The 24,122-nt window shown below is 43.5% G+C and overlaps 1 protein-coding gene across 1 annotated transcript in view; it reads right to left on the reverse strand.

Moving 5' to 3' along the window:
* The window catches only part of RGS22 (regulator of G protein signaling 22), a 98,118-nt gene extending 74,841 nt beyond the window's left edge, over window positions 1-23,277 (reverse strand). Inside the window, exons 1-4 of the mRNA XM_042461186.1 lie at window positions 23,046-23,277; window positions 18,499-18,527; window positions 5,529-5,591; window positions 2,586-2,825 (exon numbers count right to left, since the gene is read on the reverse strand). Coding sequence (XP_042317120.1) covers window positions 2,586-2,825; window positions 5,529-5,591; window positions 18,499-18,527; window positions 23,046-23,070 — 357 coding nt within the window. The 5' untranslated portion in view covers window positions 23,071-23,277. The remainder of the gene's footprint in view (window positions 1-2,585; window positions 2,826-5,528; window positions 5,592-18,498; window positions 18,528-23,045) is intronic.
* Between the last annotated feature and the right edge of the window lie 845 nt (window positions 23,278-24,122).

The raw sequence follows: 24,122 nt of genomic DNA on the forward strand, positions 1-24,122 counted from the left end.
ACCTTATTTAAAGAGGTGCTTTCTGTTGCAGCAGATTGAATGGCTGTAGCAACAGGTGTTGGGGATATAATCTCTTGTTAGGTGGAGGGGCAGTGTGGGACTTCAGTGCCTGGAACTTGCTCATCCCTGCCCGGCATTAATATTTCTCAGTCTTGGTTTGCAACTCCAAACATTCCCAGACAGCACAGGCAGTGAGAGAAAATGGGAATTGCAGAGCAACAATATCTGAAGACCGAAGAGCAATATGGCCAACCTATGATCCACTAAGATGAATGAAATTAACTAGCAATCTTTTAAGGTGTCTACAGTGCTTCTCAACCTTTTCTGTCTTTGTAGTTCCAGGCTGACATGAGAAAAAGTCATTTTCTCCTCCTTCAATGGGTCATTATACACAGCTGGTGTGCTCCATACAACTAAAAGTTACAATACTTTTATTGATTATATAATCACAGGAAAGCATTGGGTGTGTTTTAAAACTCTGTACAGTATATAATAATCCATTATTAGGCCAACCAAAGCTAGAAGACATATTTTGCATGTAGAAGGTCTTTAGCATTTCTTGCTTGGTATCCTGGAAAGCTGCTACCTGTCAGTGTCAACAATATTAGACTAGATTGACCATGATCTGACATTATATAAGGCAGTTTCTTATGTTCAACATTTTGTGGGAACAGTAGCTGCAAATCAAATCAAATAAATAAATAAGGAAACTGACATTAGACAACAGTCAGGAAACCTAATAAGTACAGTATGACCAGGGTTGTGCTGCATGAACATACCTTCACCCTAAAACACAGAATCTTTTGTAACATTGTGAGATTTCATGGCATACTTGCAGAGGTTTCAAAACTACTGATACAAGTGGCTTCATGATATAAGTGGCCAAGTTGACCAGGGAAGATGAAATCCAAAAGAGCATTTTTTTTCTGAGGTCTAACACTGGGCTAATTGCACTGCATGACTGCATGACATTTCAATTAATCATCCAGAGCCTTTTATAAAAAACAGAGTGTGAACTGAGATCACAACTTGGCAGTGGCATGTCAGAGGCTATACATGAACAGTCACCAAATCTGTCAGAATTTTGATTTGTCAGAATCCATTATGAATGGCAAGGAATGGCTCCCAAAGCGAACCATGAAATCCAAGAAGTACTGCTACTTGGCAACCTCCCATTGTTTCTATAGGGTTATGTGGGAACTTTGTTCCCTGGTGCCTATGAACATCTGCAGTAGATGGGAAAACTTCACTTAAAACAATGCCTCAGCATAAAGAATGCTGGTGTTGGCTACAGAATGTATAATACATTTTGCAGAGGCAGAGGATAGTTGCTCTTGTCCAGCTAAAATGTGCCCCCTATGGCTTACTGATAATAGTTTCTGGAAAGACTGAAGACTGCTTCTTTATTTTGGCCATTTTTTTCAGGATGGAAGAAAATCAATTTGCAATTATTTATGCTGAATTGAAAGAAACTCCAGCTTTTTGTCTGCAATGTGGATGAGAAAAGAAGATATGCCAAAGCCACATTTATCATCTGAAAGAAAACAGCCTCCAAAAATGAAGTTCTAAGTTTCATAAAACCACGTTTCTATGTATGTTTACTGCATTCATGGAGACTACTTTCATTAGTGTGGTTGGGATTCCAGTTTCTCTAGAATAGATGATCATGGATGATAATGATAGAATTATAAAAACTACCATTCTAATAAAGTTTAAGCGCTGTTCATACAACAAATTTATATGAAGGCTTGAAGGGAGGAAGGGAAAGAGACCATGTCCATTAGTAACATACATTTATGCATGGTCTAAACAGAATCTATGAACATATATAACTACAGTACGTATATATTTATAGACAGTTTTTCCTTCTACACACAATATACACATATGTACACTGGCATCCTGTTAGTTAATCCCAAATCTCCATTGGTAGACCCACTGAATCAGTTCTTGACTAATAAGTCAACATGTAGTTCATTCAATGGCCCTTGTCTAGTGGGGACTAACAATAGCATTTAGGTCATAGTCATACACAATACATAGAAAAATTACTTTTTTTTACAACAGCTCCCAGAATTCCTCCAGCTAATGACCATGCTGGCTTGGGAATTCTACTGTAGAACAAAAAGTAAGTTTTCCAAGTTCTGAATACGTAGGTATATTCCAGAAAAAAAACAGGGAAGGTGCGGAGTGAGTCTATTAGGAATAAACCTTACTTTCCACATACTTGTTCCATATAAACCTTTTCTGTGAGTAGATATTAGTTGTACAGAGTGATTTCATATGAGTCTGATCCAGTTAAATTTGTTTTAATATGAATTATAAAACAAACAACATTCTCTGTTTCTAAATGGTACACAAACAAGTCAGAGCAGGTACCATCCTACTGAGATTTTCTCTGTTGTGTGGGACATGGAAGAGTGTCTCTTCTAATATGGCACTAGCCATTCACAGTTTTTGTAAGTATAGTACTAAACACAGAACCCTACTTAATGAAGCAAGATATTTGAACTGCTGGTGAGGAATAATAATAATAATAATAATAATAATAATAATAATAATAATAATATAAAAGATATTCTTACCATTGCTGCATAATTTAGATCAATATTTAAGTGTGCTGGTGGTGGTGCCAGTGGTTGACGACTGAGGTCTTTAGAAACAGGACTTTCTGATTTTGTTGGTCTTGTAACATCGTAAATGGGATTCCGAGGTTTCTGTTCATACAACAACTTTTTCAGCTGATTTTCTATCTGTTCTGGGGCATCACTAGCCACTTCAAAAATTCCAAAATCAGCATTATATTTAATTGTCTCTGCAAAGGCCTAAAATGACAATATTTTAATATTAAAAAAAATATCTGGCACAGCACAGATAATAATAACAGGCTGCAGTATAACCACCATATAGTTTATGAATTGATTGATATGGAGCCCTGGTGGTGCAGTGGTTAAATACCTGTACTGCAGCCACTCACTCAAAACTGCAAGGTTGCGAGTTCAAGACCAGCAAAAGGGCTCAAGCTTGACTCAGGCTTGCATCCTTCCAAGGTTGCTAAAATGAATACCCAGATTGTTGGGGACAAATTAGCTTACAGTTGTAAACCGCTTAGACACTGCTTAGGCAGTATGAAGCGGTATATAAATGAAGCTTGTCAGAATTCTACTTGCACTGAGACTCAGCATTTTGAAGCATTTTTCTCCTGAATGATTACTCTTCTTATTGTTAAAAAAAAAGTCCCTAGAGCTTTGTTTTTCTAACTTTCTGTGTCTGTGGGCCTCATGAACTGATTATATGGCCAACCCCAGACAGTCATAGTAATCACTTGTAAGGAGCCCTGGTGACACAGTAGTTAAATGCTGGCATGGCAGCCACAAGGTTGTGAGTTTGATCCTAGGGCTCCAAGGTTGACTCAGCCTTCCATCCTTTTGTAAGTCAGTAAAATGAATACCCAGCTTTTTGGAGGCAACCGGTTTACAAATTATAAACTTCTTAGAGAATGCTGAGTTCACTATGAACTGATATAGAAGTATAAATGCTATAGATAAATGGTACCAGTATTTTTTCTCCTACCATGTCATCATTTTCATCCTGAAATCACTGCATCTGCTCAGCAATCATCAACAGCAGCCTTCCTTCCACTTGTCAGAGAATACTAATGAGGTAGCAACCCTTGCTTTGAGAAATATTGAATCTCAACCTTTTACATGCTTAATGTGAATTAAGAAATGCAAAAGTAACTCTGCTCCTTTCCTAGCGTATATATACTATTCACTAAGGAAACATACACCTCACTCCTAGCCTGGGACCATAAATGTTCCAGAACCTTCCTTCCAAACTAATATTCTTACATGTTATGCATATATCATTTTGACCTTTTGTGACTTCAACTCTGCCTCCCTCCCCATAAAAAAAATCCTAACCATGCAGCCTTAGCAATGTATGAATGCACATTTTAATTCAAAATTTCATATATATATTGTTGATTTGAAGAGGAATTTATGTACTTCATTTGCATGTTCACATAAGCTAGCAAGGATTCAACACTTTGGAATGAGACACATATTTTAAAAAAGAATATGTGTCTCATTCCAAAGTGTTGAATCTTTGCTAGCTTATGTGAGCATGCAAATGAAGTACATAAATTCCAAAATCTGGAACTATTTGAATAGACATGAGATAATTTTTGTCGCATGATATTTACATAGAAAACTAACCAAGGATAACATTAATTAATCACTCATATCTATTTTTAATTCAGCCTCTAGCAATGGAGCCCTAGGACCCATTTTCCAACATGCATTCCAATTAACTAAATTGAAAACATCTGGCTTCTTTAATGTAGTAAAACATATGCCAATAACAATGTTTTAAATATAAATCGTATTGTCATTTTGGATGCTTTACCACCAATCATTTACAAGGTATACACAGGAATAGAATAAAAGAACCAATTGCCTTCACCAGTGTACTTAGCACCAAACTGCTAAGTTAATCAAAGACACATGCCTTTATCCAATAATTGGCTTCACATTTCTGAACTGAGCCCCACAGATGCAAAGGGGTTCTGGGCAGAGCTTGAAAAAGTTCCTTTTGTATTATAACATGCAGAATTTCCCAGCCACCAAGGCCAATGGGACAATAGGATAGCTCTCTTGTAGTGGGGTACACCTTTTAAGTTGTTCCTATTGTTAAACGACAGGAGAGGGTTTCAGATATTCTTGTGACATGTTGTAAGTCATCCAGAGATCTACCCATATTCACCCATATCTGGGCATCCAGTGGTTGCATCCACAAAGCCTGCCAATTTGTAGGTTTACATTAGTGAAAGATGTCCAATTCCACTATCAACGCATGCTACAAGTAGTCTTTTCTTCTCTAGCACATGCTTCCCAGGGTCAATTGACATTGGGTTATGCACAGCTCTTTCATAACCTCTTGCCTATATACTAATGCTTATACCTGGGCCCTGTTTCTAGGCAACAGCTGCATAAGCATAACAAAGATAAAAAGCCAAAGTGTAATGGTGTTTTAACAAGGGCGCCACATTCTTACTGAATAACTTCTGTGATGAGCTGCAGCAGAGTAAAACTAGAAATATAAAATGTTCACATTAACCATATTAATGTTGGGGAGAGAAAAGTCTCCTGAGAAAATCAAATTATGATGAGGTCAGGATTTCTCAACAGCCACTTTCCATTTCAGTGCTTCGACATGCCTTGTAGCATTGTTCTCTCAACCTAGAAATCCACATTGGGGGTTCCGGCATGAGATAATTCTTACACAGTCAAATTTCTTTCAGTACACTGTTTTTCAGGAGACTTCCATGGGCAACTGCATATGCTCAAGATCTAGAAATGCAACTCAGAATCTGCAATGACATGGAGGCGATGGGATAGGGTGGGCAACAAACCTATTTGACCCATACAAAGAATGCAGATGTGATGTTGTTCTCCTACAATCTTATGGTTTCTTTATCTAGGTATTCACAGTAAGTATTTGATGAAGCATTTAGATTACATACTTACTGGGAGACTCAAGAATTCATTAAAGAAGTCTACAAGTATGTCATCAGTAGCTAAAAAATCTTCCTGTGAGGAGAGAAAAAGAACAAAACCATGTTAAGAGATGGAATACAAATGGGTTGCTTCTAACAAGGAATGATAATTTGCAGTGTGCCTGAATCAGCAATCTTTCCCTCAAATATGAATACCACACTGCCATGGGCTAGTCTACATGTAAGTGTACCATGCAGATTGGTGCGCATTTTTGCACATTTGCATTGACGGTTAATTTTCTTCACTCTCCTGCACAATTTTGCATCTATTTGCATGTATTCACACTCCCTCTACTGAAAATGCACACCCATCCAAATGCATCTGACACAGATGGACAGCCACATGTGTGATAAAGCACATTTCTGTGGATTTCAGTGGATACTCAGGTAAAAACCACAAACCCTTTTCCCACAGGGTTTAAGGAGTTTTTCGGGAGTGTGCAAAAAGCCTGAATTCCTTCTAATAGTAATGGTTGGGTCACTTTCTATTCTACTGGAAGTACAGGTTGCTCACCTGTAACTGTGTTTCTTCGAGTGGTCATCTGCGAATTCACACAAATGGGTTTATTCTGCGCCTGCGCAGCAATCTCCGGAAACTTCTAGAATCTCTAGGCAGAAAGCAATGTATCTTTCTACAACTTTTTGGCGGTAGCTCCGCCCACCCATATATAAGGCCCCTGGTGGCCCGCTCCTCTTCAGTTCCGAATGAGCCGCTAATCAGCGCGGCAACAAGCGTTGTCAATGAGCAGACACTGAGGGGATGGATGGGCGGGTTTGTGTGAATTCGCAGATGACCACTCGAAGAAACACAGTTACAGGTGAGCAACCTGTACTTCTTCTTCGTGGTCTCTGCGAATCACACAAATGGGTTTAGACTAGCGAGCTATAGTCAGAGGAGGAGGGAGTGTCAAAACCAATAATGACATAATCAATAAAGTATGTAAACCAAACAACTGTGTTATTTATTAACAGTGTAACAGGTCTATTAAATGGCAGAAAGTAACACTGCCCTCCCAAAGGCTGCATCGTGCCTGGCCCTAGCATCCAGCCTGTAATGTTTAATGAATGTCAAAGGCTGGGACCAGACAGCTGCCTTGCATACATCCTCAAGGGGTATCCCCGTCAAGATGGCTGAGGATGCAGCTACCGCCCTAGTTGCATGGGCTCTAACCCAACCTGGTAGAGGCTTTCCAGCCAGTTCGTAGCAGAGGTGGATGGTACTGGCCACCCACTTGGAGAACCTCTGCGGTGACACCGGCAGCCCCTTCTTGGCTTCAGAGTAGCACACAAAAAGTCTCTCCGAACGCCTGGAAGCAGATGTCCTGTCCAGATAGAACGCCAGCGCCCTGCGGACATCCAGGGCATGGAGCTGACGCTCAGAGTCTGTGGTCGGATTAGGAGCCAGAGTCGGCAAAACAATGTCCTGGTTGATGTGGAAGGCAGACACCACCTTTGGCAAGAAAGTGATGTCTGTACGGAGCACCACCTTGTCCTTGTGGAAACGGAGGAAGGGTTGGTCCATCCTCAGGGCACACAATTCACCAGCTCGGCGGGCTGACATTATAGCTACCAGGAAGGCCGTCTTCCAAGTCAGGAGTCTCAGGTCCGTGGTAGCTAAAGGCTCAAAGGGCTTAGATACCAAATGTGCCAAGACGGTATCTAGACTCCACTGAGGTGTAGGGTCTAGAATCGGTGGGTGCAAATTGTTGAATCCTTTAAGGAACCTCTTTATGAGAGGATCCCGAAAGAGAGAAGGCTTGTCCTGAAATAGGTAGTGAGATGAAATGGCAGATAGGTAGCATTTGATAGAACTCAAGGAGAGACCTGCATCTGCTAAGGTCATGAGAAAGTCCAGGACTACAGGGATGGAAACACAGGATGATGGAATGTCCCTTGCTTGTAGAAAGGTTAGGAACCTATCCCATTTGTAGGCATAGGACCTCCGTGTGGATGGTCTCTGTGCTGCCTTGATGATGTCCTGTACTCCGGATGGAAGTGTCCTCAGGATGAAATCCTCCATGCTACCAATGGGAGGGATTGCATCTTGGGATGGTAAACTTGTCCGTTGTGGAGCGAGAGCAGGTCGGGCCGGTGCTCGAGGCGGAGATGGTCCTGCGCTCGTTGTAGGAGCGGGGCGAACCATGGCTGTCTGGGCCACCACGGCGTTACCAGGATTGCGTCCGTGTGGTCGGCCAACATTTTTGAGAAGACCCTTGTAATCAAAGGGAATGGAGGGAAGGCATAGAGGAGGCCTTGGGTCCATTTGAACAGGAAGGCGTCCTCTTCCGATGTTGGGTCTCTGTACCGTGAGCAGAATCTTGCAGTCTGAGCATTCAGCCGGGAGGCAAACAGGTCGGGGAGGGGGGTTCCCCAACGATTGAAGAGTCGGGAGACTACTTCTGGATGCAGCCTCCACTCGTGGCAAGTGGAAGGTGACCTGCTGAGACGGTCTGCCAGGTCGTTCTGTTCACCGGGCAGGTGAATGCATTGTAGCAGGATCTTGTGTTGTATGCACCATTCCCAAATGCGGATGGTGACCAATAGCAGAGTCCTCGACTTCGTACCACCCTGTTTGTTGAGGTAGTACATGACGGTGGTGTTGTCGGTGAGGAGGAGCACCACCTTGTCCGTGAGGACCGTCGGAAAGGCTCTGAGTGCTTTCTCCACGGCGAGCATCTCCAAAACGTTGATGTGGAGAGTAGCTTCTGCCAGTGACCATCTGTCCTTTATTGTAAGGTTCAGTGTGTGGGCGCCCCATCCTTGCAGGGAGGCGTCCATAGTCAGGGAGAGGTGCGGCTGGGGGGGTAAGAATGGCATCCCCACACAGACGTTGTTGGATTGGAGCCACCATCGTAAGGACCTCTGTACCGTCCTCGGGATGGTGAGCAACTTGGTGGCCGTGTCTCGAACGGGGTCAAACACGGAGAGGAACCAAGATTGAATGGGCCTGAGGCGCAGTCTGGCCCACGGCGTGACGAAAGTGGTGGAGGCCAGGTGCCCCATGGCGACCTGAACTGCACGGGCCTGAAGGCGTCTTTGGCGGAGGCAGGGCTGTAGAGATGCACAGAGGGCTTGGAACCTTGTCTCTGGAAGGTATGCCCTCATCTGTACAGAGTCCAGTGTTGATCCTATGAAGTCTATTCGCTTGGTAGGAGTCAGGTTGGACTTGTTGAAGTTGACCTGCAGGCCTAGTGTTTGTAGCAGGGATAAGGCAAATTCCAGCTGCGTGATTAGGGCGTCCTTTGAGGATGCTGCAAAGAGCCAGTCGTCCAGGTACGGGAAGACTGTGATTCCCTTCTGACATAGGTAGGCCACCACAGGTGCCATGCACTTGGTGAAGACCCTTGGAGCTGTAGAAAGGCCAAAGGGAAGGACCTTGTATCGGTATGCCTGGTGCCCGACAGCGAAGGCGAGGAACCTGCGGTGGTCCTCCAGGATCGCTATGTGAAAATATGCGTCTTTCAAGTCTAGTGTTACGAACCAGTAGTCTTCCTGTAGGAGTGGTAAGATAGAAGCAAGAGTTACCATCCTGAACTTTTTGTAAACAATAAAGTTTTTAAGGGCTCGGAGATCCATTATGGGTCTGAGGCCGGAGTCTCTTTTCGGTACAGTGAAGTACCTGGAAAAAAAGCACCACTTGAACTCAGAGGGGGAGACGGGTTCAATGGCGCCTTTGTCTAAGAGGGTGCGCACTTCGTCGAGAAGGGTGTCCGAGGGGACGGTTGAAATAAAAGCTCCAGTTGGCGGGAGCTCAGAGAACTCTAGGGCATAACCCCTACGGACGATGTTAAGTGCCCAAGAGTCTGTCGTGATGGCGGCCCAGGTGGTAAAGAAGGGGCTCAGCCTATTGGAAGTGAAGAGGTGCGCAGAAACACATCAGAACCTCTTTTTGCCCCGGCCATCCTTCTTCCTATATCCCTGTTGGTATCTGGGTTGGGAAGATTGGCGCCTGTCCGGTGGTGGAGCAGGCGACTGGGAGGAACGGCCTTGGGGGTTGCTGTCCTGGTGGTAAGGACGGTCCTGGGGCTGGAAGCGGTACTGGCCTCCTGAGTGCCAGGGGCGCTGGCCAGGGTACCTCTGGCGAGGAGATTTGGCCGGTACGGAGGACATACCGTGCTTCCTAGCCGCGGTCTTCATGCGATACCTGAAGCTAAGTTTCTCGTCCGTGTCCTTATTGAAGAGGCCCAAGTTGTCAAAGGGCATATCTTCAATAGCCGCCTTTGCCTGAGGGGTAAGATCTGATGACCGGAGCCAAGCATAGCGGCGGAGGGCAATGGAGCCAGAGAGGATCTTGGATGCACAATCAGTGGAGTGTCTGGCGGAGATGATCTGCTGTCCAGCCATAAGGTGGATCTCATTCCTGAGAGCCGCCATCATACGCCTCCTGTCGTCGGGTAAGTCCGCAATGGTGGGATCCATCTTCTCCACCAGGAACTGGACGTAGGCCCCCATGCAAGCTGCATAGTTTGCTATCTTGAGGTCTAGGGCAGCCGAAGCGTAGAATTTCTTCGCCAAGGCATCCAGCTTCTTACTGTCCTTGTCTACGGGCGAGGACGAGGCTTTGGGGGCGAAGGTAGACTGGGCCCCTTCAACAATAGCTGAATTCAGCTTCGGGTGGTTTGACAGCCAGGACGGGGCGGATGGAGTGACTCGATATAGGTTCTCGATCCTGCGGGAAGTGGACGGTATGGTGGCTGGGGCGTCCCAAGAGCGCTTGGCGATCTTCTCCAGGGAAGGGAGGTAGGCCAGGGCTGGTGGAGCCGGGGCAGAGCCATGGATCCTCCTCTCTACCGGGTCGAGGGCATCATCCTCCGGATGGGCGACTTCAAGCTTGAGGGCGTCAGCCATCCGTATGACCCTGTCAGCAAAGGCCCTGACGTCATCCGTAGGCGAAGGGACAGAAGGGCCCTGAGGCACAAACGGGGCATCCTCATCCGAAACTGGGGATGCAGAATGAGGAGAGCCCGAGCCAGATCTTCAGGGGGATGGACTCCGCCGTCTGAGGAGAGGGTCGGATGTCCCGAAGTCGTCCTGGTCGTCCCGGCGGGAAGTGTCATCATCCGGACGACGGCCTTGAAGATGAGCATAGAGGTCCCGGCGGAGGCGGGACGGGTCAACCGGGATGAGATACTGTCCCATGCGTTGATCGTGGACGAGATCCGGGAACGCCTGGAAGAGGTCTCGGTCATGACCTGCAGGGGGACGATGATGTGCAGCCAGAGCCTCCAGGTTGGCTGAGAACCCTCTCATAGAGGGCGGCCTTGAGAGTCCGGTCCCTATTCTTTAGGGCTTGAGTGGACATGGCCTTGCAGTGGGGACAACTGCCCTGAATGTGTGCCTCCCCAAGGCAGAGGACACACTTGTCGTGGCCATCGGACCTGGGGAATTTAACCCCACACTTAATACATTGCTTGAAGGAGGCCATGGTAAGAAGAGTCCGTTACCAGTCCGAAGTCAAGCCGAAGTCAAAGAAAGTCGTCAAGCCAAGGGAAAGTCCGAGAGAATGGTCAGTGAAAGTCCGAAGGTCAAAATAGCCAGAGATTCCAATAACAAAGAGCAAGCAAAAGCTAGCGAAGTTCCTAGAGCTGCTTAGCGTGGCGGAATGAAGGAACTGAAGAGGAGCGGGCCACCAGGGGCCTTATATATGGGTGGGCGGAGCTACCGCCAAAAAGTTGCAGAAAGATACATTGCTTTCTGCCTAGAGATTCTAGAAGTTTCTGGAGATTGCTGCGCAGGCGCAGAATAAACCCATTTGTGTGATTCGCAGAGACCACGAAGAAGAATGAGAAGTATTTTAAATATGTAGACTAACCCCATATAGATCATACTATGAGCATATTACCACAATACTATAATCATATCACCTCATATATCTTTTAACCCTATATTTTACTATATACATCTATACATATTACAAAGTTGAGGGTTGTTTAGCTTAACTTAAAATTCATTTTGACACAAGGGATCCACTTCAAAAATTTAGAAAATGGCCTAAAATTTAAATGAAAATAAAACCCTTCAAATTGCCCTAACAAAGCATTTAATGCTCCTCCAAAGTATGAGAAAAAGTAATAAGTAAAGACTCTGGAGATCAGGGTTTGGATCCCCACTTGACCATGGAAACCCACTGTTAAACTTGGGCAAGTCACATTCTCTCAGCCTCAGAGAAAGGCCAGTCTTTCCAAGAAACCCCTATGATAGGTTCACCTTAGGATTGCCATAAATTGGAAACAACTTGAAGGTACACAGCAACAAGAATAAAACATAGCTAGTTACACAAGTAACAGTAATTATGTTATCTGTCATTACAGAACTGTGAAAATAATATCATTTTGCCTTTGTCATTTTCAAAAGTGGCATGATACAGGTAATATCCTTATTTTTAACACACTCTTTCCAAATTCTGTGACCTAAATGGCCTCAGAGACTTCCCATAAACTCAACTGAATCTTTCAAGCCTATTTTGGGGACCCACCTCATACTCAAGGGCTGAAGCCTATCCATGTGATCTGCTGTGGAGTGCAATTGTGGAGCCATCAGACCTTTCTTCAAACACAAAAATGGAACCAATGGCTTATTTATGTTTTGTGCAAATACTGTAGCAGCTACATTGGGTGAGATTTTCATCCCAGAAGCTGGTAAATGGGAAAAGGTTAAATTCCCCTAGTGCAATGGTCCTGACAGGAATCACCTGTTGCTATCATTTTTTAAAAAGCAAGAAATCTGGCTCATGTAATTTCTGTATTATGCTTTATCTGACACTATAAAAATTAAGATGGCAGTGCTGAAGGAAGACAAAACAAAGGTTGAAACATATGATGAATGAGAGATCAATCTACAGAAAATCACATCAGTGAGTACAGGCATAAGAAGGGCTCCACATAGTCAACAAGTTTAGTCTTATATCAAGGTTGTACAGCTTCCCACACACTCAATATCCATTTGTTCAGCGTTCATGACACATGCTCAGACATGGATGCATTTCAGCCAGCAGTGAAAGGAGTGTGGACCCAGCTTCCTTTGATGACATGGTGTACATTTACATGTTGAAAGTTATCTTTTTACTCTGCATTCAATCAGCAACAGCTTAAAACACTGTTAGTAAACCATGTTAATCTCTCAGCACATTTGTGTTTAAACCTGGAAGGCCGGAAGTTACTTTGGAGCAGGGATGGGTAACATTTCAGATGTCTTTGGACTGCAGCTTCCAGTCCCTCACCATTGGCTTTGTTGGCTTGTGTTAGTGTTCGATGAAATTCAACAATATCTGGAAGGCTACATCTCTCCACCCCTGGTTTACAATTTAAGGGGTGCTAGAAAATCATGGGTTTGAAAGGAGGTTGATTCAAACAAGCTGAAGCAAGCTGGGGTTTTTTGGGGGGGAGGGGCTATCAAGAGAGAAATATAAACTATAATTTGATGCATTCTATCTGGTTATAACAGCAAGATTGTGGTATGTCCAGACTTGGAAAACTGATTATCTTCCAACAGAAGAAGACTGTACTGTTAAAGGACTATTAAAAGACTACTGAAGTCTTTGAATTGGCTGAGATGAACAAACTGGTGACGATAAAAGAAAAACTGTTGGATAACTATTTTTGCTTTATATGAAGAAGAAAGAAATAAAGATTATGATTGAGAAATTTATGAAAGACCTGAAGCATTTATGTTTATTTATTTATTTTTAGATCAGAAGTAAGATAAAAAATGAAGTACATTATTGAGAAAACATATAGAGTGAGCATTAATATTCTTAGATTTGGGAAGTGGGAAGTCAGTTATAGTTTGTGCTAGCTGTATTAATCAAGTTTCTGTTTATTGTGTTAATTGTTATAGTTTTATATATGAGTAGGGAATTCGGAGAATTAGGGGATTGGGGGCTAATTTAGTCTAGGCTAGGGTTATGTTTATAATTTAGTATAGGGTTCCTCTCCACTGACACCCCCTTGTAGTGGGGGAAAGGCTTGTGTACCCTATTGAAATTGTGAGCTATACTGGTGGTGGTATAATAGCCACCAGTAGGGCCTCCCATGCCAGACAGGTCACAACCGAAGGGTCTGACCAAGAGTGCCAAAGGGCAGGATGGGCTCTCTAGCCTTATGGCAACCATCCTAGGAGAAGGAAAACTCTAATCAAACCTACTACCCAAGGACCTCTCTGCCACCGTCCATGCTTGTCAAGGCCTCAGCAGACAAACCTCTGGTTTAAAGTGTGAGGCCAGTCCTGTGCACGCTGCACTCCACCAGAAAAATCCATTGCACAGGCTCGAAGGATACATCCAATGTCTGAAAAAGCCCTGTAGTGATAGGCAAGGGACGAAGCAGCAGGTGTAAAGATGCACTGGAAGCCGCGGACCCAACCCTGCATGCAGGCGGTTCAGGACTTTGGTTGCTTGAGATTGACCTGGGGATGAGAGTCTTGTTCGGCAGCATCCTGAATGACCAAGCAGTCTTTTTAAGGAGAGCACTGCTTGCTCCATATGGAGAGGGGCCTAGAAAAGGTGCCCTAACGAAAGCTCATCCCCATTGACTCAGTTGGCTAGCTGCGGCCAATGGGCATCTTCTGATGCGGTCAAACAAAGACAAAGAAACAAAGGCACACACCAGCCTCCAAAGGTGCAAACAGACTAACACTTGCATGCTGGAACATCAGAACCATGCAAGATTCTGCAGATAGTGGACGTCCTGAGTGTCATTCTGCTCTAATAGCCCAAGTTTAGTACAAGAACTGTCACGACTTAACATTGACATGGCTGCTCTTAGTGAAGTTCGTCTCCACGAGGAAGGCAGCCTTAAAGAACATGGTGCCGGTTACACACTCTACTGGTCTGGCAAACCCAAAACTGAAAAACATCTTTCAGGTGTAGGCTTTATGATCAAAAACTCCATTGCCTCCAAACTCGAAACCTTGCCAACAGGACATTCTGATCGCATTATCTCCTCACGCCTCCCACATGTTGTTCTCTTCAGTATATATGCCCCAACTATGCAAGCCGACCCTGCGGAGAAAGACAAATTCTACTCAGACCTACACCACCTTATACAAAAAGTCCCTGCAGAAGACAAAATCATTATCCTTGGTGACTTCAATGCCAGAGTAAGAAAGAACTTCGAAGCCTGGAAATGTGTTTTAGGCAAGTATGGTGTTGGAAACTGTAATGATAACGGACGCCTCCTGCTAGAGTTTTGTGCAGAACAGCAGCTGACTATTACAAACACCATCTTTCAGCAGAAAGATAGCTTGAAGACAACCTGGATGCATCCCCGATCCAAACAGTGGCACCTCATTGACTATATTCTAGTGCACCAGAGAAATATTCGCGATGTCCGTCATACCCGAGTGATGCCCAGAATGTCAAACAGATCATCGCCTCATAAGATGTAAACTAAATCTTCATTTTAAGTTTAAACCTAAGAGGGGTGGCATCCTAAAGAGGAGACTCCAAGTCAATCTTCAACAAGCTGCCATGAGAGACAACTTCCAGGCAAATTTGTGAACAAAACGTGAAGACCATCCTACAGATTCTTCCCCTACAGTGCTTTGGCAACATATCAAAAACAGCATCCTGCAGTCTGCGGAAGAATCCTTAGGGTTCTCCCTTAAGAAAAAACAAGACTGGTTTGATGAAAACAACCAAGAGATCCAGGAGCTGTTGGCAAAGAAGAGAACGGCTCACCAGGCACACCTCACACAGCCATCTTGCCATGTAAAAAAAAGCAGCCTTTCGCCTCGCATGTAGTCAACTCCAACAAAAGCTCCGAGACATTCAGAGCAAGTGATGGATCAATTTAGCAGAAAAGACACAACATTGTGCAGATCTGGGTGATTCCAGAGGATTTTACAAAGCTCTTAAAGCAGTGTTTGGACCTACATATCAGATCCAAAGCTCCCTATACAATACAGGTGGTCAAACACTAATCAGAGATAAAGGTTCCATTCTGAACTGATGAGCTGAACATTTCCAAAGCCTCTTTAGTGCCAACCGAGTAGTCCAAGACTCAGCTATTCAACATATGACACAACAACCAATAAAAAATGAATTGGACATAGCTCCCACTTTGGAAGAAACCCTCAAGGCCAAGGGTAGGCAACTTTTTTGAGTCGGGGGCCGGGTTGCTGTCCCTCAGACAACTGGGGGGCCGAAGCCAAAAAATAAATAATTAAATAAATTAAATAAATAAATAAACCGGGACAAATGTAGGACAAAAAATTCAAATGGAGGACACTTTTTTAAAAAATTGGAGGACACGCGAAAAAATTGCTGATTTTTTAAAAAATGTTAATATAAATGCATGTTTCTGAGGCTTCTATAGACAATTGCCCCCCCTTGCCCACCTCCTCCTGATAGGCCAAAGGCCCCACTCCCTCACGCGAGAGGCCAAAGGCTCCGGCGGCAATCGGCGGCAGGACCGGGCCTACCCCTGCTCAAGGCCATACAGCAGATGAAAAACAGCAAGGCTGCCAGGATTGATGGAATTTCACCTGAAGCTTGGAAATACAGAGGTCATGTACTCCATGCTAAACTCCATGAGCTCCTTGTGAGTTGCTGAGAAAAAGGCAAACTGCCATCAGGTCTTCGAGATGCAGTCATCATCACCCTGTATAAGAAAAAAGGAGCAAAATCCGACTGCTCAAACTATCGAGGTATAACACTGCTCTCCATCGCTGGAAAAATCTTTGCAAGGATACTCCTGAACAGATTAGTTTCTGCTATTGCAGAAGAACTTCTCCCTGAAAGCCAATGCAGCTTTAGAGCTAATAGGAGCACTACAGATATGGCCCTTAGACAACTGCAAGAGAAATGTAGACAGCAGAACAAAGGACTCTATGTAACATTTGTTGACCTCACCAAAGCCTTTGACATTATGAGTAGAAAAGGTCTGTGGCAGATCCTGGAACGACTAGGATGCCCACCCCTCCCCCAAATTCCTCAAAATGATCATCCTGCTACATGAAGGCCAGCAAAGTCAAGTCAGATATGGCAATGCTCTCTTGGAGCCCTTTCTAATAACTAATGGTGTGAAACAAGGTGGTGTTCTCGCTCCAACTCTATTTACAATCTTCTTCAGCATGATGCTCCAAAGGGCTACGGCATATCGCGAAGAAGAAGACAGCATTTATGAATGCTATTGTACTGATGGTAGCTTGTTTAACTTAAGCCGTCTGAGGGCTCGTGCTAAGACTCTAAACTATCTAGTCCGTGAGCTGCTTTTTCTGACAATGCTGCCCTCATTGCCCATACGAAAGCAGCTCTGCAGCGTCTAACATCTTGTTTTGCTACAGCTGCAAAGCTCTTTGGGCTAGAAGTCAGCCTGAAGAAAACAGAAGTTCTCTACCAGCCTGCACCACAGGAAGAACACTACCATCCTCACATCACTGTAGGCAAATCTGTGCTTAAGTCCGTCCAGCAGTTCACCTACCTGGGAAGCATCATCTCCTTAGACGCCAAGATTGATAAAGAGATCGATCACAGACTAGCAAAGGCATATAGTACATTCAGAAGGCTTCACAAGAGTCTGGAGTAACAAACACCTGAGGCGAAGCACAAAAATCAGTGTGTATAGAGCCATTGTACTGTCTATTCTCCTTTATGGGTCCGAAACATGGGTCACCTATCGCCAACACCTACGACTCCTTGAACACTTTCATCAGCGCTGTTTACACACAATTCTAAATATACACTGGACTGACTATGTGACAAATATTGCTGTCCTTGAGCAAGCAGGGATCACCAGCATTGAGGCTATGCTATTGAGGACGCAGCTGCGCTGGGCAGGACACGTTTCTAGGATGAAGGACCATCGCCTCCCAAAAATAGTATTCTATGGTGAAGTCACCACGGGTCAGAGTAAGAGGGGTGTTCTAAAGAAGAGATACAAAGACTCCCTGAAACAACATCTCAGGCTCGGCCAAATTGATCACCAACAATGGTCCGTCCTAACCTCGCATCGGGAGGCATGGAGACGCACTATCCACAATGTTGCAGCCTTTTTTGAAAGTTCACACCGAACGAGTCTTGAAGAGAAACGACAGCACAGAAAGAACCACAACCCAGAAACATCACCCAAGGAGACTTTCTGCTGTGCTTTCTGCAACCAGACTTGTTTATCTTGGATTGGCCTTTTTAGTCATCAACACGCTTGTATAAAGCGCGGGGTAAGTCCTTCCTGAATCTTTGTTTGCGAAGTAAAGCCAGAGAGAGAGTGTGTATAGGTTTATGATTCTATATGTTATGTATGCAATTGAGTGTTGCTTTATTCTGTATGTTTTTTGCTTTAAAATGAATTTTAAAAATTATTTTTTAAAACAAAACAACCAGGGAAGCCAGGGAAAGAAATCTTGAACAGTATCCACAATAGAACCTCAGTCCGAGATAGTTAACTTTAACAATGTAGAGACCTCTTTCTTCAATGTGTGCCGTATTATTTCAGACTCATCCAAGAGTCACTCTCCTCTCCTTAAGCAAAATGAGCCAAGATTTATGACCAAATTATTTGACTCTTGTGCTGATACATATGTACATACATACTCACTCACACCCCTGCTTGGCTCTGGCATGTCAACTGTGGAATTGAGGCAAAATGTAGCATTTTCATAATAGACTTGCACAGCTTCATTCCCCTGACTTTGCAAAGACACAGGAGGAAGAAGAGCCTTATTATATCATAAGCATTAAAAAAAATCAGAAAGCATTGATAATGGCTCTCCTAACACTGACCATTTGTATGACAGCACTGTGGTACAGCAAGATGTACATTGTAAAAATCACATTAAAACAATATATTGATATTGATTTCTTTCTGATTTTGATTTATGAACTATATTCTTGCATATATTATATGTGTGACAATATGCCAAATTACAGAGTAGTCAAATTTATATTTTCAACAACTACTTTTTGTAATCGAGATTGAGGACAAGAAAAAAAATAGCTTACTTACAAACTCATTTTCTCTTATACATGGGGGCACTGAAACACATACAAGAATACAATAAAATAAGGAAAGTTAATCAGAAAAAGCTTTTATAGTTATTCCATACGTGTTCCGTAACACCATAAAAATGGATCAAAAGTCATAATCATAAATGTTAAGACCAATGCCAATTGTAAAACAAAGAGCCCTTTCACATAATCAAAACATAGCACTAATAAAGCAGTTGAAATATATGTCAAACATATATGTCAAACAATGCTTTTACTTGCTCACTTTCTTAGCAAATTCTTCCTTGTATCTTTAAAATCTGTTTAAAATACTGTACGTTACTTAGGCCCGTTACAGACCGCCAAAAAGGGGCGGTCTTGGGCTGCTGCCGGTTGCAGCGCGGAGGAGCCGCAGCAGCCAAACCACGCGACTCCTCCGCGCTGCAAAAAAGGAGTGCAGAAATCGCACTCCTTCCGGCAACCCGGAAGAGCCGCCGCAAGTGCCAAAGCGCGCACTCACAACGGCTCTTCCGGGTTTAGACGTCCGGACACTGCACGTCCGTTACGTCAAGATGGCTGTGCCCGTCTGTATAGGGCGCCGCCATCTTGCTGTACGGAATATGCGCAAGGGGCAAGGCGCGTCCGGAAGCACCGCCCCTTGCGCGTATTCCTAGCCCAATGACGGCACCGCTTAGGCCTGTCTGTAAGGCGCCTTAGATTAATGTCACAAAAAGTTCCATCTGCTGATTTGGGCCTATGAAGATACCATTAAAGAGTACCAAAGCTTGGCTAGTCTCTCCCCTTCCATTTCAATCCACCTGTTATTCATTCTGCCATAAATTATTTTGAAAATGAATGTACAGAAATTAAAATAAGTGGTGGGGTTAGGCAGTAAATAATCTATTATATTTAGCACTGTAGTTTTCTGGAAGAAATATTAGGAAAATAATGTCTGTGCCATGTCTCTGCCGGATAGGGTCTATGTGAGAGACCCAAACAGACAGGCCAAAACAAAGCTGCTTCGGTTCACTTTGGAGGTATGCTGTTCAAATGACACACACATATTAAGAGGCCAGAAGCTGGTGCCAAAGCTGCACTCCAGTCCTTAGGACTGGAGCGTGGCTTTGGTGCGGCTTCCAGTCTCTTAGGACACATGAGCCATTTAAACAGCATACCTCCAAAGTGACCTGAAGCAGTTTTATTTTGGCCTGTCTGTTCTGGCCCTGAGAGACTGAGTTGTCACATCTGAATTAAAATCCAGAGGACTTTCAAGAACATCTTATTACATGAATCTCAGCTGGAGTACTATAGATTTTGAATACAGCAAGTCTCATTTCCAGTTCCTGAAACAAACCTTCTTAATTGCAAAAGGGCTCCTGAGTCAGTGAATGAAGAATTGAACTTGGAGCTAGAAAACTTTGGTTTGAACTTTAAGCCACTTTAGGTCCCATATCGGGAGAAATGTAGGAAGTAAATCTAATTGACATTATTGGATGGCCTTTGGTAATGTCACCATTTTTCTAGCTCAGTTCATCATCCATAAAATGGGAAACAGTTTACTTCGCAGAGCTTTAAGAAGTGAGACTACAATAATCCTTGAAAATAAATAAAACTGCACATTTATAAAAAAAAATCATATAAAAGAGTATAGTGTTTGTGTATTATGGGACAACTCAGCATTAAACAAACTTAATGCTGCTGGCTTTAAAGAGTTTAACCATGCTTAACTCTGATTACGTAGAGATGGGTTTACTCCTGTGGAACAATTTGGAACAGCGGATTCACTCACATCCTATGCTCTTAATGGAAGAATACTTGCAGTGAAAACCCCTATTATGTATATTAGTGTATGGAAACAGGGAACACCAAAATAGGTTAAATACCGTATATGACTTGGCAGAATTTTTCTCCCTCAAGGAAGAATTGCCATTTTCTCTCACCTGTTGTATAAATGAAAAGCTTACATTGTCAGAACATATACTCAGCTAACGACTGTTTTCACAGGTGAAATTTTAACAGTACAATTACATCCATCTCCATTTTAAAATAAATCCCATTAAGATATGCGGGTGCTAAATTTCAGCTTAAAAGTGACTGAGGTGGACAACTATGACATTCCAAATGTTTTTGAACTATAATTTCCATCAGACCTAACCATCATAATTGGTGGTGTAGGATTAAGTCAACAGTATTAGGAGGGCCACAGTTACCGGTAAGCTCACTACTCAGAGAAGGTGATAGTTTCTATTTTGATAAGAGTTAAAGTACAGTACATACACTGACCCATGGATAAGTCGACCCAGGTTTTTTGGGTTGATTTTTTGACTAAAAATTTTAGACTTATAGATGAGTATGTACAGCATTTGTAATTCACACTGTTTGTGTCACGTGTGAATTCTGTTCATGGAGGATGAAATGCAGGACTAAACATATTTTACTGCCTGAGTATGAGCTGGATTAGACAGTGCCTGCCCTGCCATACATATGGCCAGTCAATTTATTTTGGTCCCCACAAGTAGCAAATAATGCCTCTTTCCCTCCTTAGAAACAAAATTACAATAATTTGATCCTACATGACCAAATATTTTCCTGAAAGCCTTCGACTTCACATTTTCCTGACTATTCATGGACACCCAAGACTGGCCTGTTTGGCAGAGTAATGAAGCTGTTTCTCATGTGGATGAGAGGAGGCAATAGAGGCAGCCTCTGCAGCTTTCTTCTCATTGTAGAATAGCTTTATTTCTCGTGTGATATGCCCTTTATCCCTTAAATTAGCTTTTTAAAAATTTGTTGCATTTAATAGTTTTATGGTCTGTAATAACATATAACATATATAATAAATCCTTACTAAACATTACCATTATTACAGCACATACTTTTCAAGCCCCTCTCCCATCCCTCTTCCCTCTCCAGTAGCTACAACCAAGTAATTTCGTTTTTCATAATTTAATTTAATTTTAGTTTAATTCAGTAATTTAGCCATTTACATTTTAACTACCTATAACGTGGAATATCTTATCACTAGTTTCCCTAACTTCACTGTACCCTTTTTGAGCTTTAACCTTCTCAATCCAGCAGCTCTTGCAGACCATTTTCTTTATTTGTCCATTATATTTTGATTTATTTGACCATTATATAACAGATATTCTTCAATATAATACGACCTATTTTGGTGTTACCTCTTTCCATAGACTAATCCCCCCCAACATTATTTTTCCATCCCAATGCTATTACAGCGTGTGCCACTCTTACATAATCTTCTGTCTTATTGAACCCCAACTTTCTTTAGTTCATAAACAATTCTCCTTATCAAAATGGAGGTTTCTCCCCATCATGTGGAGCTTCTCCTGTATAACTTCTCTTAAAAATCTTTGTACATAGGGCCACTTTCACCACATATGAAAATATGTTCCCCTTTGCCCACATCATACCAGCAATTTAGATAAAGACTTTTTTATTTATAATTGTGCTCTGATATGAGATGTTATACCACCTGCTAATTAATTTGAGTTGTTGTTCTCTAAGCTTTATATTTTTAATGTTAATTATCTGGATTGATTAAAATTATCCAGATGGATAAGGAAATAATAATGGATAATTAAAATCCCTTAAGTTAACCTGTGCTTTTAAATTTTAATCAACATTTAATTATCTGGATAATTAAAACCCCTTAAAATGTTCAGAGGTAGCCATGTTGGCAAATCCAATAACATCCAAAATCTACCTAACATTGGACCAACCAAAATGCACAATATATATGTTGTGAGTGTTCAAAGCTCCACTGGCTTCTTGATGAGGCAAAAAAGGTGTTAAAAATCAATACAGGAGGGGGAAAACTGAAGGTGTTAGTCATAGGCCTGCATTTAAAACCTTGTCAGACGAAGAAACCAGTGGAGCTTCAAAAGCATTTTGGCTGGCTCCATAAAGGTATCACTTGGCCAAAACACAGTGCAGAAATAATCCAGTTTTGAGACCACTTTAACTGCCCTGGCACAATGCTAGAGGATCCTGGAAACTGTAGTTTTGTGAGACATTTAGCCTTCTCTGTCAGAGAGAGCTGTGGAGCCACAACAAACTACAATTGCCAGGATTCCCAGGACAGTTACAATGGTCTCAAAGTGGACTATTTCTGCAGTGTGTTTTGGACCACTGTTCAGTAAAATGCAGGCCTATGACTAACATCTTCAATTTCCCTTCTCTCCTGTATGGTTTTTAAAACTTTGCCTGAAGTAGAAGCCAGTGGAGCTCCAAAAGCTTGCAGTCTGTATAAAATCCCTTAAATTTGCTTGCAGTGAGGAGGCAGTGAAAGATGCTGTGCCATCATGAGTCCTGAAGCAGGGTTCAAGTCCACCTCATGGACTGGAAAAGGGACCCCTCTTGTCCTTCCACTCAGCCAGCACAATATATGCTGGGGCTGGGCCACCAACACCTGGTGCCATAACAAACTACCATTCCCAGAATGCCATAGCAGGGAGCCATGGCAGTTAAAGCGGTGTCAAACTGGATTATTTCTGCAGTAAGGATGCAAGTCACTCCCTTCTCTGCTCCTCAGCTAGGGGTACCTACCGGTGGTCAGCCTTTTCTCCCTCATGATGGAGCTGCCCAGCCTGGGACTGCCACGTCTCCTGCCCTGGGAGTCGTTGCCTCACAGCCTCATTGCCCTCAGGGGAGGAGGTGGCCGGCTCTGGCTCAGCGGAGAGAGGCTTTGGATTCGAGTCCTGCGCGCATACCAATGGGGTTTTGAAGCCGGCACTTGAGTTTATGTGGGTTTCTCAGGGAAACCTGAGAGTTGGGTTGCTATAGAGAGCTCCTGCAGCTAATGCCTGAGATGAGAAAGCAGCTCTCTTGTCTCCATGAAGGAAAGGTGGAGGGGAGGGAAATTGTCTCCTTAGGGAAAGGTGTCTCTCCCAAAAGCCAAGGAGGAAGTCTTAAACTGGGTTGGAGAAGGGTAGTCCCTTGTCTGTTTCTGTTGCTGGTAGGAAAGCGAGGGAGCCAGAGAGGGGTCTCCAAATAAGCCCCAGCTTGACAGTTCAGCCTTGAGGCTCCTCCAAAGCTGCAGCTCTTTTTTCCTTTGGGTCCTTAATAAGTTGCCTCTCGTTGCCTCTTTCTCTAGACCTCCTTTCTAGTTTCGAGGACTGCGAAGGCATCCCTCCAGCAATGTTGGCCCAGGCAGCAGGAGATGGGCATCCCTGGCATCCTGATGGTTCCTTTCCAGCCCCAGGCGGCGCTATTGTGATGCCTTTGGCGACACCGGAGGCTGCCTTGGAGACCACTCCTTCGCCAGGGATTGCCCTCCTGGTTCCCTGCCTCCCTCCTCCCGAGGCAAGGAGCAGCACCTGCATTCATTACCTTCCAGTTGTTCTGGTCTGCCTTCAAGTCCTTTCCGATTTATGGAGTCCCTTAGCTGGCCTTGTCCCTGGGTTTTCTTGGCAAGATGTGTCCAGAGAGGGTTGCCTTTGCCTCCTGGATAATGAAGGAAGCAAACATTTCTTTTTGAAAAAATCAACTGATTTGAAATGAAGTGCTGGGGGAATGTATGATGGATAAACCATGGGCCACCAAGAAGAATAGATTTTAGAGCAAATGAAGCCTGAAATCCCACTGGATTCCAAAATGACTAAACTGAGGTACTGTGTTTTGGAC

This window comes from Sceloporus undulatus, chromosome 4 (genome assembly GCF_019175285.1).
Source record: "Sceloporus undulatus isolate JIND9_A2432 ecotype Alabama chromosome 4, SceUnd_v1.1, whole genome shotgun sequence".
In the NCBI taxonomy this organism is placed as follows: domain Eukaryota; kingdom Metazoa; phylum Chordata; class Lepidosauria; order Squamata; family Phrynosomatidae; genus Sceloporus; species Sceloporus undulatus.